At 38.8% G+C, this 17617-nt stretch overlaps 1 protein-coding gene across 16 annotated transcripts in view; it reads right to left on the reverse strand.

The window, feature by feature from the left end:
• Nucleotides 1-17617, reverse strand: part of MYT1L (myelin transcription factor 1 like) — a 334473-nt gene that overhangs the window by 12757 nt on the left and 304099 nt on the right. For all 16 annotated transcript variants that reach the window (XM_054180000.1, XM_054179998.1, XM_054179996.1 and 13 more), the window contains 3 exons: nucleotides 15622-15684; nucleotides 10714-10797; nucleotides 9283-9504 (listed from right to left, as the gene is read on the reverse strand). In XM_054180000.1, coding sequence (XP_054035975.1) covers nucleotides 9283-9504; nucleotides 10714-10797; nucleotides 15622-15684 — 369 coding nt within the window. The remainder of the gene's footprint in view (nucleotides 1-9282; nucleotides 9505-10713; nucleotides 10798-15621; nucleotides 15685-17617) is intronic.

A 17617-nucleotide genomic window follows, 5' to 3' on the forward strand; every position in this document is an offset into this window, starting at 1 on the left:
TCAATTCTGCGACACACCTTAAAGGATGAAAAACTCCACGTGCAACTCCAACAGAGATAAAAGGAATCCTCCCTATATCAGCACTCATTTTTATTTACATTCAAGGGTGACTGGCTTTTCCCCAGCCCCTTATTGAGCTGCAAAATAAAGGGAATCCAGGAGAGAGGCTTTGCAGACAAGCTGGTTTTATTTGCATGGAGACTGCTGTGATTCACAGAGGCATCTTTGCTCCTTCCCAGCTGCCACACAACCCCAACTGCCTTTGTGTGGTAGTGGAAAAGATTGCCAGTTCAGCTCAGCTCAGAACTCTTCACTGGAAAATAATAATTCCCATTAATTTTTAGGTCTTATTAAAGCTTATTAAAGCTTCTTCTTTTTTTTTTTTTTTTTTTTTTTTTTTAAATTAACAAAACAAAAAAAACCCCAACCCACAAACATTAACTTACATTTTCAATCAGGATCAAAATCTAAGTTAAAAAAACTAAGAGCTTGATGTAACATGAAAAGGGACAGCGGAGGAAAGTAGCTAAGATTTTCTTTTGCTCAAATAAATCTTTGCATTTGTTCCAGAACTAAGGAAAATCCAAACACTCCCAAGTTATCATAAAAGAAGTATGACCATTATGAATAAAACAAAATATATTTGGGGTTTGGTATTATTTTAATGATATCTGATCATTGTTTCATTTATTTTAGACAGGGAGGGATGAAGTAGCATTAAAATCTGGTCAGTCAAGCACCAAATGGACAATGACACAGAGAGAATCATAGAAGCATAGAATGGCTCAGGTTGGAAGGGATCTTAGAGATCATCTAGTCCAATCTCCCCACCATGAGCAGGGATGCCTCTCAACTAGACGCAGCTGCTCAAGGCCTCATCCTACTTGGCCTTGAACACCCCCTGGGAGAAGGCATTCACAACCACCCTGGGCAACCTATTCCAGAGTCTCACAACCCTCATACTTCTTCCTGAAATCCAGTCTAAACATACTATTCCCCCTTGTCCTATCACTAGACACCCATATGAAAAGTCCCTCTCCAGCCTTCCTGTAGGCTTCCCTCAGGTATTGGGAGGCAGCTATAAGAGAGTCTTCTCTTCTCTAGGCTGAACAACCCCATCTCCCTCAGCCTACCCTCATAGCAGAAGGGATCCAGTCCTTGGATTATCCTTGTTGTCCTCGTCTTGACTCTCTCCAACAGCTCTGTGTCATTATCATGGGGACATCAGAACTGGACACAATATTCGAAGTCAGGTCTCACAAGAGCAGAGTAAAGGCGAACAATCACCTCTCTGGACCTGCTGGCCACACTCCTCCTGATCCAGCCTAGGAGACAATTTGCCTTCTGGACTGCATGAACACATTACCAGCTCCTTTTGAGCTTCTCCTCAGTCAGTACACCCAAGTCTCTTTATTCAGAGCTACTCTCTACCCACTCTGCATCCAGCATGGATTTGTGTCTGGGACAAACTCAACCCAGATGCAGGACCTTGAGCTTTGACTTGCGATGATACCCAGCAGACAAGATGCCATTTGTTTTTCATTGGAGATTTAAAGGGTAGAATCCTGTTCTAACTCCATTGTAACTATCCCTCAATAACAAAAGAATAAAAGAAACATTGGTTAAGAAAAACAATAACAGAAATTCTGCAGACATGTAAGCATGGCCAAACTGAGAGAAAAGGCTCTGAAAGCAGAGTCAAGTTGAAAAGAATCCCCCTGGGGCATAATTATATACCAGGAAAAAAAATAATTAATGAATTTTGAAATGTTGGAGTTGTAAGAGCATTGCCAAAGTTTCCCTTCAGCTAGGCACAGTAATCCTGCGGCAAATTTACATCACAGTTTGTTAATTGAAGTTGCTTTGTCAGCAAAGAGGCTCTGGGTGGGTTTCTCACATGGTGTTAATGTGCTCTGACCTGTATCATCCCTGAACAGGGAAAGAGGTTCGCCCTTGCCCAGTGATGCAACAACTATTGAAGAATCACTCATTTTTTCTTTGGGGAGTGCAGTATGCAACACAATTTATAGCAGTAACCTGACCTGGACAAGCCAGAGAAGTGGGCCCCAGTGAACTTCATGAGGTTCAGTAGGCTCAGGAATGATGTGATAGAGAGCAGCCCTAGGGAAAAGGACTTGATGGTACCGGTGGATGAGAAGCTGGACATAAACCAACAACGTGCACTTGCAGCCCAGAAGGCAAATCACATCCTGGGCTGCATCAAAAGTAGTGTAGCTAGTAGGTCGAGAGAGGTGGTTCTGCCGTTCTGCTCTGGTGAGACCTCACCCAGAATACTATGGCCAGCTTTGGGGCCTTTACACAGAAGATTGTATTGTATTCTCCTTCATAATGACCACTGATCTTTATGTCATTAAACCATCTTGATCAATCAATCAAATAATTGAATCAATGATCAAATTAATGCCCAATCAGATTAATCCACTGACTCAAGGTCAGTTGGATAAGACATGTATTATGAAGGATAAACATATCTGAGGCTTCCCTGTATATAAATAGGTAAGGTATATCTCCAGCTACATACCTCTGGATAGTGCTCTTAGTCACCCCAAAACTTTGAATTATGTATTTAGTGACCAAGTCCTGCTCACTTAGGCACTTAAAAATGAAGCCGTTCCCTAAGTACGAGACAGTAGTGAGACAAAGGTACTTTAAGAAGCAAATTTGTACCCCCTGAAATCTAAAACACCATGCAGTCATCTCAGCTTTTTTATGGACTGTGTCTGAAATGAGGACAAACAGGCTTAGGAACTGAGAAAGATTCCAACTGAACTAAAACTTAAAGTTGCATTCTACCTATCTACCAATGAAATTCATTTAGAATATCTGAATGTTTTCATTCTACACCAAAACATTCAGCCAGAGTGTTCCAGCACTGTTCCTTTCTTAAAGGCACAGCCTCAAATGGTCACACAACCAGAGAGCTTCTGCTACCTGCCTGAAATCAAGGCAATGTCACATTGCAAGCACCTCTACAAATTACTGGCTGCTGTCATTTGTCAGGTCTGCACAGCAAAATTAGGTTTTGCATTTATATTGTGCAGTTTGCTTTTTCTAATAGGAATTTCATATTATTTTCTCCTTGACTTTCTTAAGGTAAATAAACCTCCTAAGTCCTTTTGTATTAAGTCTTTGTTAGGAACCATCCAGTTCATTAGACTGTACATCTGATTAAAATGCTATTTCATCCTTCCAGCTCATAATGAGAAGAGCTGGCAAAGCTACCCTCAGTCAAAGGGCCTGACTCTAAGTAATCAGTCTGTGCATTTAGTCACTTCTGACTTTTGTCAAATTCTACCTGATCTGACTGGAATATTCCATGGTAGATGTCTGCCCAAATGCAGGGTTTTTCCAAACAACAAAGGGGGGAAAAAAAAAAAAAAGTTGTCCTTACTAAGGAGAGAAAAATGTCCAAATATTTCAGTGCAGTTTGGGCACAAACTTGAATGCAGAAAGTTCTGTCTAAAGACAAGGAGTTGCTTCTTTACACTGAGGGTGGTAGGACACTGGACCAGGCTACCCAAAGAGGTGAACCTGCTCTGGCAGGGGGGTTGGACTAGATGATTTCCAGAGGTTCCTTCCAATCCCTGTCATTCTGTAATTCTACGATTCTGTGAATATCTCTAATTGTCCACAAACTGAAGCAAATCTTGACATTTCATGGGGTATTGCTTTGAGTTTAGAGATGTGTTCTGCTGTCCTCACCAAAACAAATGTAGATTGGGCAGTTATAAACCTCTGGCAGGTACTTGGATATGCTCCATAGCTGTGAGTTAGTGTTTGGCTGCAAGACCCTCCATATATTTTGTATGTATGACAACTTGGGAGGGTCTTCTCTGCCTTCAGTTCTGTTCTGGGCTGCAGGGCCCAGACCAGAAGTCTACTTGCTGGAAGTATCAGTGGTGAGAATCTCTCCCCTGTTCTGCTAGTGCTCAGGAGAAGCAACTTGAAGACCAGCTACCTAAAATGCTGAGGTCTGAGAAGCTTACAAGATGAAAAACCAAACAGGAGCCATAGGGACAGAGAAGGGAACATGGCCAATACAGATATAGTACGAGCGGAGTAAGATGAGAAGTCAAAGGTGTTGAAAGTGATTCAGAAACACCTCTTGTCCTCGAGATATGGGTTATCACAACATTACTAAGTGAAAAAATTCATTCTACAGTGGGATTCACCTCAAAGATATTAATTTAATATTTCTCTTCTTTATGGATATTATTACTACATTTCTCTCCATGCCTTCTTGCAGTGTCAGCACATTTGCATGTCTGTCCTCTCTCAGTGACATCATGATGATGTTTATCATTGTCAATTGTAGTTACTGGTAAATGAAGTGAGTTTGGTTAGTTCTTCTATACTCATAATGTTACATGACTTTCTCCTGCTCAGTTGCAATGTAGAGCTCATAGGAAAAAAATAAGGGGTGAGCGGCAGCAAAATAAATAGCAAGGAGAGGCCAGGTAGATTAAAACCAAACCAACAAACACCCCAAATAACTTTATAAAACCTACCAGAGAAAAAGCAAAACAGTGAGAATTAGGAGTGAATTAACCTTGACTCATGTGTGGCACTCTGAACTTACTGTAGCCACAAATAAAACAAAGGACAAAAGCTGACTTGACAAGAGATTTAACTAGAAATAGGTACAATCAAATAATTTATCGAGTTGCATATTAAAGGCTCTTATAAATCTAGAGTTCGATGGTATTTATGTTTCATAAATAGATAAATGGAAGAGCAACAAATATTTCCTCTCTGAAAAGTTTTTACCATTTTCAATGTGAACTTCAACACAGGACAGGAAAACATTTCAAAAGTGCTTTTTTCAAGCTTTTCTTCCCTACAGATATAATTGTTGACCATAAATCCCTCAGAAGAATGGTGTTTTGGAATTTGTGTATATTTAAATTCCAGACTACATGATAGCAGTTTGGGCAAGTTTTTAACTAAGTGCTGATTTACCAGCCCTTGTGGTTCATCACCCAGCACAAGAAGGACACATAAGTGTTGGAGCAGCTCCAGAGGAGGGCCACAAAAATGATCAGAGGGCTGGAGCACTTTCCTATTAGGGCAGGCTACAAGAGTTGGGGCTGTTCAGCCTAGAGAAAAGAAGGTTCCAGGGAGACCTTATAGCAGCCTTCCAGATCCCTGAAGGGGGCCTACAAGAAAGCTGGAGAGGGACTTATTTATGTGGCCTTGTAGTGACAGTGCAAAGGGGAATTGCTTTGAGATAGAGGAGTGTAGATTTAAACTGGATATTAGGAAGAAATTCTTTACAGTAAGGGTGGTGAGGCACTGGAACAGGTTACCCAGGGAAGTTGTGGATGCCCCTCCCTGAACATGGTCAAAGCAGGCTGGACAGGGCCTTGAGCAACATGGTCTAGTGGAAGGTGTCCCTGACTATGGCAGGGAGTTTGGTCTCAAAGGTACCCTTCAACCCAAACCCTTCTATGATCTCCAGGATCCATTGATACCAGTGGAAAGACACCACAAGTACAAGCTGCAACAGCAGAAATCTTTGCCTCAAAGACCTCGACATTATACAGCTATAGCTATAGATATATAGATACAATTTTTAAAAATTAATTCAACAGTTGGCACCATTTTCACGAGCTGTTCTATTTTCCAGAGTATTCCAGCTGCATGCATAACAGCATATTAACAGTTGTTGGCAAATGATAAAATATAAAAAAACCCTCAAATGACACATTAAGGACAACTACACATACCATTAACATGTATGCCTAGAAAAGTCTGCTGATAGAAAAATATTTGTACTAGGGAAGAAAAATCAGTTGGCTGGAGAGAAGTGAACTGTACCAGAGAAAATTAAGGCTTTTAACTACTATTTTATTAGAAGCTTTCACTGATTCAGTTAATGGTCAGAACCCTGCTTTACCCCATGCGTATTGAACACAACTATAGCTGCAAAAAATTTACATAAACCTGATCTTAGTGTCATAGTATGGCTTCTCTTCAGAAGGTGGTTGAGATTTACAGCTATAGCTGTATAGCCAAATGTTGTTCAAGGTAGAAGACCACAGTCTATTAAAATGGATACACTAAAAGTGAGGAGTTATTAAATCCTTGAATAAAGAAATACATAATTTTTAATTTACATTGGATTGAACTCCAGGTATGGACATGTAGATTTAAATGTCTGCATGGGAACTATGTGTGAAAACTGCCACAGAGTTGTAGAGCGCTGAAGGCATTCATTTAACAAAGCTAGTGCTATTCCAGATCACCTGAAAAACATGTTCAGCTCTCAGCCATCATCATCAGAACTAGTGTGTCTCACCAATCTTCTGTCATTTTTGCCAACCCAGTAGAGCCATCTAGCATGCCCTATCAACACTTCAAATGGCATGAAGCACCTATTTGCAGGCAGGAAAATCCTGCTCCCTGTTGATGTACCCAGTGACATTTAGGGTAAAACACTGATTAAAGGCAGGTTTCTATTTCATCAAGAGAAGTGAACAACTCTCAAGGATCCATTGACTCCACTCAGTGGATAGGAGTAAATGCATTTTATTCACCTACAGTCAGATTGTTAAGGCAGGTGAATTGTTATGAAGTTCATTCTTATGTGCTGTCTGATTCAGTTGACCACATACAAGCATGAAAGCCATTTGAGAAAGACCTGGGGGTGTTGATTGACAGCCAGATTAATATGAGCCAGGATGCGCCCAGATGGCCAAGAAGGCTGACAGCATCCTGACCTGGATCAAGAATAGTGCGAACAGCAGGATCAGGGAAGTGATTGTCCCTCTGTATTCAGCATTGGTGAGGCCACACCTTGAGTACTGGGTTCAGTTTTGGGGCCTTCACTGAAGGAAAGACATTGAGGTGATGGAGAAGGTTCAGAGATGTGCAAAAAAAGCTGGTGAAAAGTCTGGAGAACAGGTCTTGTGAGGAGTGGCTCATGGAATTAGGGTTGTTTAGTCTGGAGAAAAATAGGCTGAGGGGACCTCTCACTCTTTACAACTCCCTGAAAGGAGGTTGGAGTGAAGAAGGTGTCAGTTGATAGGATGAGAAGAAATGGCCTCAAGTTGCACCAAGGGAGGTTTAGCATAGATGTTAGAAGAAACTTATTGACTGAAAGGGTTTCTAAGACTGGAGTAGGCTTTCCAGAGAGGTAGCTGAATCCCCATTCCTGGAAGTGTTTACAAGACATAGATATGTGGTGCTGAGGGACATGGTTTAGTAGCAGACTTGGTAGACTTAGAGAATGGTTGGACTCAATGGTCTGAAAGGCCTTTTCCAAACAAAACAATTCTATAATTCTGTCATGAAGGTTGATATGATGACACTAGCCCTACTTGTCTGAACAACAGCTGGAGCCCACACTAATTTTTCTAAGAAATTGTTAAAGTTGCTCACAAAATCTTAGAATATTTTCATTTTGCTACACCAAGACAATTAGTTGAGATCAGTCTACTTCAGTTAGTCATCTTAAGCAAACTTTCATCTTCTGGTGCCTTCCACTGATGATGGGGCTTTTTGCCTCCAAATTGGTCTTAGAATGTAAGCTTTTACATGCCTCAGTTTCCAATTAAGATAATGGTGCCAAAAAAACACATGGCTGCTCTGTGGCTACTGTGGCTAAATGTAATATTTAGGTTTATCCATAGAAAAGAAAAAAAAAACAACACAAAACAAAACAAACTGATAAATTTGAATTATTTTTGTCATGAAAATATTGTTCTTAATTAAAAAAAAAAAAATTAGGTACCATTTGGTCCTTAGTTTTGAAAGACAGTTAAATTTAGTATCAGTACTTTTCTTTTAGAAATTAGTTATTGCAATAATTTTCTTCTCAAAAATGTAAATACTATGTAAATACTTCTTGAAAGCAATCTCTCAGTAATTATACATATATAATTATATATATATATCAGTATATAAATAAAGGTAAAATAATTTCAGAATTTTAATGACAGAACTCTGTGAGCTAAATAAGTGTTAAGGCACTATGAAGAAAGCTGAACTGAAATGTGAACACTAATCCTGATATTTAACTGAAAGTCAGAAACTTAAATTGCATGTGGATATCTGCACAAATGGTCAGGGCCTTTGCATCTGATGCTCCCAAAAGCCTACGTGAAGTGCAGGCTGTGTGCATTTGACCTCTTAGGGAGCACCTCGGGTCTTGGACCAGAATCACTTCACAGTAGGTACCATACAAACATTGAGTAGAAACCAACCTCTGAACCTAAACAATAATCAGGAACTATGTGCACAATATCTGGAGAGGCAGCAGTAAGGGTAAGGCTTTTGAGTTAAGATGTGAAGGACTGTCAAAGAAAGAATCAAAGGAAAATGTTACAGGCAAGAGAATGAAGAAGTACACCTTCCACCTCTGTCTAGAATGGCCTGCAAAACAAGATGTGGTTGGTTTAGTTAACTAAAAGGTACACAAGTTCAGCTGAAGTCTGCCTGGAAAAGGGTTGACAAACTAGGCACATCAGCTTGACTTGACATACTTGAAGGAAAAGAGTTTTAGATTAGGGATTATATAATAATCACAAATTTTCATTACAGTCACATTCAGGATGAGATTCCCACCCAGAGCTCAAAGAACACTATACTTCCTCATAACCTAATACATAAAATGGCAGCAAGATCTATCCATAACAGACTGCTTGCTTTCTCTTTCTTAATCTCTTAGGAGCTATGAAAAATATCATCACTGAAGTTCTCTTTCTTTTGCTAAGTCCACAAAAATAGTATTTCTTTTGTCAAATATTTGTATTCCATCAGGTTTAATTAATCTCCTGTGCTTTATGTTCATTGTTTTGAGGGACTATTTTAATTATCAAGTTAACAAAAGTACTTTGTTTTTATGGAACTGATTCCTTCAGTTCCATGCTCTGATGTTTGGGAATCAACAATGTGTTTGACATCTCTGAAGACAGGGGATATCCAGTTGTGTGTTACAAATTCTATCTTAAGACAATATGTCCAGAGTCACTCAATAGCAGCAGATTTACAGTTATTGTCATCCACACTTTTTTCCCCCTAAAAATTTCTGTGCATTATAGAATCAGAATCAGGTCTCTATCTGCAAGGACTTGCATCAAAAAAATCATGTGTCTTGACTTCTTGTTATCTGCAGATATATGTAGGGAGATTATTTTTCCAAGTAGTAATGAAATTGAGAAGAAAACAGAGAAATACCATGACAAAAAGCTGTATTTCAAATCTTGCTTATCTAATTTAAGGAAGAAGTGTAAGTGAAAAATAGAAGCCATAGTTACTCACCTACGATGAGTAAGAAAACTACCACTGACATGTCCTGAGCCATCACATCCTGGGGTTGGACATGACATTCCTTCCGTCTTCACAGATTTCCAAGAGAACTGTGAGCCATTTAGGTACCCATCCTTTTGCCTTTTGGCAGCTAGAGGACACCCTGACGCACTGCGATGGGATGCATATTTTCCAGTTATATGACCCTGACCATCACAACCAGGAACTGGACATCTGGATAGCAGATAGATGAGATAAACTTTATTGTCTTGCCATCATATACCTGGTAGCCTCTACAACAAAGTCAAAATAAACCCGACATGAAAAGAAAAGAACAATCATGCACTGTGGTCTCAAAAAAAGTCAAGATAACGATTTAGTGGGTAAAACAACAAGTAGAACTTTGCAAATATGCAAAAATATGGATATAAAAATAACTTTAAAAGTATGTGGTAGGCTGAAATGAAGTTATCCAGTAGATAAAGTCACAGCTGTTGATACTGTGTAATTGCAAAAAAGAAAAAAAGGACTAAGATCTACATTTGAATTTCAGGTGTTCATTACAGCCAATATCATACTGGAACTAAAATGTTGGCTACTGAGATCCACTCATCAGAAATGCTGAGCACCTTTAACCACTCTCTGAATAGAATGGATTGTAAGAAACTATGGGCTACAGCCTAGGGAGAGCAACGAAGGCACTTCCATATTCATGTTTCCTTTACTTGGGAATTCCCACATTTGCCCTATATACTTCCAAAAAACAAATAACCAGGGTTAGAAGGAACAGGTTAGAGTCTTCAAAGTGAAATGTTTAAAGAAAAGGACATTTTGTTTTTCAGTATGCTACTACACAACATGTCAAAACAAGGTTCTACACAAAAATATTGCTGCAACTCTCCACTGAGAAGCCAGTCCTGAACAGCTGAAGCAGTCACTAAACCCATGATGTTCAGAGGCCACTGATATCAGAGCACCTTGCAAGATGAAATTAAGACCCATAGGTAGGTATTTGTTCCTTTTGCAAACTGTATAAACAGATTTGTTGCAGCAATTTCATAGAAATAGTCTGTTCTCTATTCCCACAATGACTTTATTTAGCATGTATAATCGTACATGCTAAAATGTTAACATGTCTATTGTATGAAAATGTTTAAGGTGTTTTTAGGAGATAAAAATCTAAGTAATTTTTCAATTCCATACAAAACCCCCCATATTTAAAGCTGTTTCTAAAGTATAGAAGATTGTATTTTTGTCTGAATACTGTATCCTTTGATGCATAAATCAGCAAAAGTCCTTGATTTGCAGTTCACTCATAGAAATCAGCATGGCCATCTGCTCTTGGGTAACATCATACAAGAACATTTATGTCTTAACAAAATCCTTATGATATATGTGACCTTATAAAACACAGGAAGGCCCTTTGGCAGCATTTATTCTCACCTAATTGGCTCTTGGTCTTCTTTGTCTTCCTTGCTTTGTGCTATCCTGATTCCACTTTTCTTTGCTCGTGGGCAGCCTGAAAGACTGAGTGAAAGAAAACATTTTAAAATGCAATGTCTCCTCCTTGAACATAGTTTACAAGGGATGCACTTTCTGTCTGAAAAACTGGCAGAATAGGTAATTCCATTCAGTCTCCAACATCAAAGCTGAAGTGGATGAAAGAAGGAGAGCTGCAGTATGCAACCACGAGAGGGAATCCGTGTATCTCAGTCTGTGAAGGAGGACAGGACTGCGGGTGCTGTGCAGACCACACACACAGACAGTCCCCAAGGAGCTAGGGAAAGCAGCTCTTAAACTCTCTGCCTAATAATCCCTGCAGCTGACTCAGCAGCAGCAGTGACAGCTTTGAAAGGAATAGAAGCTGGCATTTCAAGGCTGAGAGACATTACATCCTCTCTGTGTCGGAGAGGGAAGGAAGAATAGGCTCAGGAAATATGAGTCTTTGGATCTCTTGGTAAGACTAAAGATTTCTCTGAGGAGCACATTAGAAACAATATAAAACCTTCTCAGTCACCACATAAGAATCCTATAAAATGGCTGAATGAAAACATGAGAGAGCTCAGAGCTGTGCTATGTGCTCCTGAGGAAATGTTTAAGTACTCAGAACTTGCCCAGACTAAAAGACAAAGCTGTATGTTACGCTAAGCAATACTGCATTGAACTAGAGACTGAGAATATTGTTTTTAACTACACAAGATGGAAAAAGATTTATCTATTCCAGGATTTTATAAGCTCAGCTTTCCCCTTCCATATATAGAATTCATTATAAAAAACATTTTGTCAAGTTGACAATTTAATAGATATGTAAAGATTCTTCTAAGTAGTTGCTGAGAACATAAATATGTCTGCCAAAAAATCATGCTTCATCCTCTATTGCTTGTTACTTTCTTCTTAACATATCAACATTCAAAAAGAAATCCATCAGCAGAACAATTTCCAAAGTATTGAGATGAGAGACCAATCAGTTTCACCAAAGAAAAAAAATCCACAAAGAAACAAAATAGAAGGTTAAAATTTTGGGTTTGGCATGACAAAAAGTACTTCAGTGTTCTATAGTAGGTCCTGTTTATGATGAAGAGATTTTGTGGCAGTAAAATTTCCAGTTATTTTGTCAAGAATGTGAGGAACAAGAAGGTGATGTAATCACAGACAGAATTCTGTGTTGGTAAATGAAGAATAGTAAAAAAGAGTTCACATGCTGCAAAGTCAGAAACAAGTAAGAGGGAGGAAATTATTGGAGCATAAACTATTTGACATAGCATATTACCCAGTAACTTAGTGTAGGCATGGATACATCTATAGTGGGAAGTGAAAGGGCCCTAGAACTGCTGTTTTGACACAAGACCAGCAAGCTCATATCTGTGCAACTAAACTCCCTGCCTCTGTAACACAGGATGGCTACAGCCATATTGCTTATCATGATCTGGACCTCTGCTGTGCCTCAAATCATATTTGAAAATTTACCAGGAGAGTTTCAGCCACACAGGGTCAGTACCATGGCAGGGGACATGCTAACAATCTCATAGTGTAGGCATCTCAGCTCTGATGCTTGAACCTGTGATCTCATCCTATTTCATTTTCTACTTTAAATGCAATTGATTATGTTCCTTTTCAAAGCAAGTTGCTGTTTGTTCCAACTTGCTTAGGGCATACCAGAGTTACATAGTTCTTTGTTTACAAACTAAACCTCAGAGAGCTTGTGCCACTCAGAAACAGTCTTCTTCAAAAATAATAATATCTATGTAACCTGTAATAATAATATTTGTGTTATCTGTGATAATCTGTAAGAAGACAGAGGAAGAAAGAATGGAGTCTGAGGGATTTAGAACAAGAGAAAGCAGGCTGTGGGGCACAGAGACAGTTTGGGAACAGGTTAGCTTATTGGTCCCCATACAACCTGGACTGGAGAAAGAGAAGTGGACAGGAAGTACAGATAGCTCTAGCTTATCTTTAAGACCAACTCTACCTACCATATGTGAATAATCAATTTTTGCATTGTAAAATGAAATAGCTACTAGAATTTCTCAGAAAGCAACATTTTTTTTTAGTAGATGTACAGATAGGTATGCTTGTGGACAATGACATTTTCAGAACAAAATCTGAATAAAGAATTTCTGCCTTGATAAATGCTTTAATGCTTTCTACAGATTATATCAATTTAATTATCACCTACTTATTGGTATTGTGTTGTATTATCTTTTTTTTCAGTAGATCTTTCTATTCTGGTACTTTGATTTACTAGAAATTTGAAGACCTTTTAGGTCCTCTAAATAGACATTCCCAACAGACAACTTCTGAAATTATGATTAATTCATTTTTCCTCTGAAAACAGATTCACCAAGAAAATGTATGTCAAGGACGAGCCTTTCTTTAATTATGTTTTTCCTGTAATAACCAAAAGCTATTACAAACTAAACGTAGTACTTCATTTTTATTTCAGTTTTATTGCTTATATATGAAAATAAAAGACAAGGGAAATTCATCAGTGGTATATGCTGATGTAACTTCTAGCATACGTTGACTGGGTGTGTGGAATTGCAGAGATTTACGGCAGAATTAAATCTGCCTTCACGTGTTCTTGCTGTGGAGCAGCCATTTTAAATATAGATGATAGCTAGGCATGTTGGCAGCCATTTAGGAGAAGAATTTGTCACTCTTCTCCTTCTGAAACTGAAAGAATTGTAAGTGATGGTATCAAATGCAAACAAAATAGATAATTCGGATACAAGCAGAGGTAAATGTTAATTTCCAGTGTGGGAATTAGAAGGCTTAACTGTGAACGTACTGTGGAGTCCTCCATACTTAACAGCCCAGATTTAGGCTACTGGTTTCCTTCCCTTTTAAAGAGTGTGTGTTGTGTCAGCCTCACCACCTCAGAAATGACCTCAACGTGATTTGAACAGTGTGCAGCTGGCCTCATGCAAATGTGACAAGAATCTTGGGAAAATCAGTGGTTTTAACCAAAGAAGACATTAGTTCTTCAGTGTCAGTGCCTCTATGCCTACAGGCAGCCAAGGACCCTGACAGAGGAGGTCTTTTGAGAGAGAAACAAAGGAGTTATATATGGTCAATACAGACATGGTGGCATTTCAAAAGGTTGAATAGCTTAAATTCCAATGGAGTGGACAAATTCCAGGTAATGTAAGTTTTGCAGAATTACTTTTTGTATCTTTATGTGCTCTGAGTATACTGTGAAACCATAGCAAAACTTGGTCCACTCATCTGCAAAAATACAAGAACGTAAGAATTTACAAGTGGAGGTAACACCATCCAGTTCAAGGTCTGGTCCTGCAGTGGTCAGGAGATAATGCCCAGGGAAAGGGTTACAAAAATGAGCCAACATGCAGTGATTCTTCCCTGCTAACCTTGCCAGCTATGAGGTTTCTTGTTTGTGACACAATGCCTTATGCATCTTCACTGTCCTGCCTGTTTCTGGTCAAATAGATGATCAAATACATGAACATTCCTGAAATAGGAAAGTCAGGGCAATAACTGCCCCAAGCATAGTGCTGGTAGAGGTGTGAGCTGATAAATCCTCATATAGTTAAATGTTGATCTAAATCTGACCTTAAATCCCTTTTGCACATGTATATGTATATGTATATGTATATGTATTCTATGTATAATGCAAATGCTTTTAAAATATTTACATCTTCTTTTTGATGTTGTTTGTACTTCTGATGTTTAATTGTGCATTGCAGAAATTGTTATTGTGGTCTTTAATTTTTACAGGTGTGGCACAGTCCAAATCTCTCTGCTGTTTATGTTTTGACTTTAAACTGTTTATGCTTTCACTGAGAATATATTAAAACTGGGAAGTTGTATATGGCTAGTCATAGCCAATTGCAAAACTACAGGGCACTGGTGAAGCAAGCAAATGTCCAGACACAAAGGTGTGACTATGGGGTAACACCAGTATTACACATGGGAGTAAAGAGAGGTGTTCTTTGATTTAACAGTGGATAGGTATTTACAAAATAGAGTGCAGTTATTCTCTGGTGATTTATAGGTCTCAAACAGCCACAGGGGAATTGCTAATTACACAGGACTTGTGTAGCACCTCTACAGTGGTGCCACCATAATTGATTTTGGGGTTGCTAACCATACCCTAATTAGTGAATGTGAAGTTTCTTTGGTTCTTGGTAAGGAGCACAGTAATATTTTAAGTTACAGTTCAAGCACTTGTGGTTAAAAACTTTCATACATAAATTTCACCTTCCATTCTTCTAGCTTGACATAGTATTGTACAATGTGTTGCAATTTAAAAGAAGCCAGGGCTTATTCTGAAATGTGCTAATGAGACTGGTGTGTATTAAATCAAAGAGGCACTTTATCCCTTTGATTAAAGCTGGTAAGTCTTCAGCTGGGAAAGGAGGTAAAGAATGGGGCCCAATTTTACAATTCAGGAAATACAGAGGTAGTCTGGAATAGATTGACAGAAACAATCAGGAAATATAATTTGTGGAGAAGAAAATGCAGGAATAGGATTTAAGTCCAGAAAAGGTTAAGACTGTGAGAAGAGGTAAGTCATTAAGAATGTAAAGCAGGAAAAAACTTATGAATGTTGAATTGCTTCCCTGGGATAATAGAAAATGTAGCAAAATGGAATTAATTTGCTGCAAAGACTTTGCTAGACATTAGCAAAAATCTTCCTACCTATGTGGGTAGTGAGCCATGCTGAAGCTGAGAAATGTTACTCATCGATAAGCAGTATTAGTTAGACCAACACTTGTCTACATACAGTACTGAAGCCTACCTCAATATTGAGAGAGCGAAGAGAGGTCCGTTGAGATCCTTTCTAGCCCTTCAGTTGTTTGATTTAAAGAACAGAACCTTCCCTTTACCTACCTTCGATGAGAAGCATAATTTCCAGTAATATGCCCAGAGCCATCACATCCAGGAGTGGGACACCTAGAATAATAATGGAAGAGAATACAGAGCAATGTCACTGAGGAAAGATACAACTGCACATTTAAAAAAAAAATAATATTAAAAATACATTGTCTCAGTCCTTGTTTCCACAGGTGCCAGCTCTGGGGACCTCTACCTCATGCTAAACCTGAGCTTAATTCCACACTGGGGACAGACAGACTTTTTTTGCATTCATAAAATGTTTTTCTTTGCTACTCCTCACCTGCCCTTTCAAACACTTTCTGGATTCCCTAGTATCAGCAGATTAGTGCAGTCTTCCAGCAGCAGCCTGACATCCCCATACCACCAGGAATGGACAGGATTGACAGCAAATGGAATATCCCCATGGTGTATGTTTAAGTAACGGCTAACATTACAGTGAGACGGTTTGAGGTCACACTATGGAGAGACCCTTCCACCTCTCCATGAAGCCAAAGAAATGCCTAAGGAAAAAGGAAAAGAGGAAGTAATGCTGGCCTCTTGGGAAGAAATGTTAACCCACCCCAAACACTCCCAAACACCAGCCTACAGCACCAGACAGAAGTCACTGGTATGGCCATCAGTGGAATTTCTACTAGTGGAATGACATTAGTCATCAAAAAAAAGTATGATGTTTTCTACATTTGCAAAGATTATTGTAACCATCACAGAATAAACTAAATTATAATGCAAAGTAAAATCATTAGCTGGTATTTGAACTGCTACGCAAAGTCACAGAAAACACAAAGGAAGAATTAGTTTATATTTATTTTACTGAACAAATGCATGCTACATGAATTCCAGAAAGTCTTTTTTCTTGAGCCTGAGGTTTGAATTTTAGCCATGCTTTAAAGCTTCACTTGAAGAAAGCATACAGATTCAAAAAATCACGTGCATAAACTCAGATGTTGCATTCTGAATCACTGGATTTCCATAACATTGAGTTCTTTCGCTGTTTGAATCCAGAGTTCATGCAGACTTTGGCTTTCACCCTTAGTATGCCTTTGTCAAAGTTGTTTCATACTGGTAAACTTTCAAAGGTTTCTGCAGAACCTTTAAAGTTTCTTAAAATGAATTAAGCAACCCAGAATTCAATTTGATAGGGCTGTCAGGTTCCATCAAGCTGAATTTTAGCTCTTAAAAGCTAGGAAACATTTACCTACTTCTGAGTTGCTGAACAGATTCAAACTTCAAACATGATTAATGCAATCTTGAAAGAGATAACTTAAACTGGAACTCGTTAAATGGAGTTCTTATGTGGTCCTCATCTGGACCAGTTCATTTATTTGACAGAAAACATTAAAATAGGGTAGCACTTCCGGGATGTAAGCTGGTAAAACCTCTGGGGTTCACTGCATTACTGAAGTTTCTCAGCAAACAGTCTGTGTGCTTAGTACAAGAAGTCTAAACAGCATACTTAAAAACAATTCTCCTTTTCTCTTGCTTTATGTACACTGTACAAGACCATGATCCTGACTAGAAGGTTTAACTATTACTGTGATTCCAATGACCAATATACACATTACATTACATAGAATACATAGAATAAACCAGGTTGGAAGAGACCTTCAAGATCATCGCGTCCAACCCATCAACCAATCCAACACCACCTAAACAATTAACCCATGGCATTACACATCAGCCCTTCTGCTTGTATTCAGACAAGCCACTAGTTCGGTGGTGTGACCGTTTGAGGCTGTGCCTTTAAGAAACAAACAGTACTGGGACACTGGCTAAATGTTTTCGGTACTAGAACAAAAACATTCTGATATTCTAAACGAATTTCATTGGTGGATGGACAAAATGCAACTTTAAATTGTAGGGCAGTTGGAATTTTTTCTCAGTTTGGTTTGGGAGTGTGGGGAGTTTGGGTTTCAGCCTGTTCTCCCTGCCTGCTTCTCCGCGAACTAGCTGGAGCTGGCCGTGAGATAAGCAAAAACTAATCCTGCATGTG

Source organism: Dryobates pubescens, chromosome 3 (genome assembly GCF_014839835.1).
Source record: "Dryobates pubescens isolate bDryPub1 chromosome 3, bDryPub1.pri, whole genome shotgun sequence".
Classification (NCBI taxonomy): Eukaryota; Metazoa; Chordata; class Aves; order Piciformes; family Picidae; genus Dryobates; species Dryobates pubescens.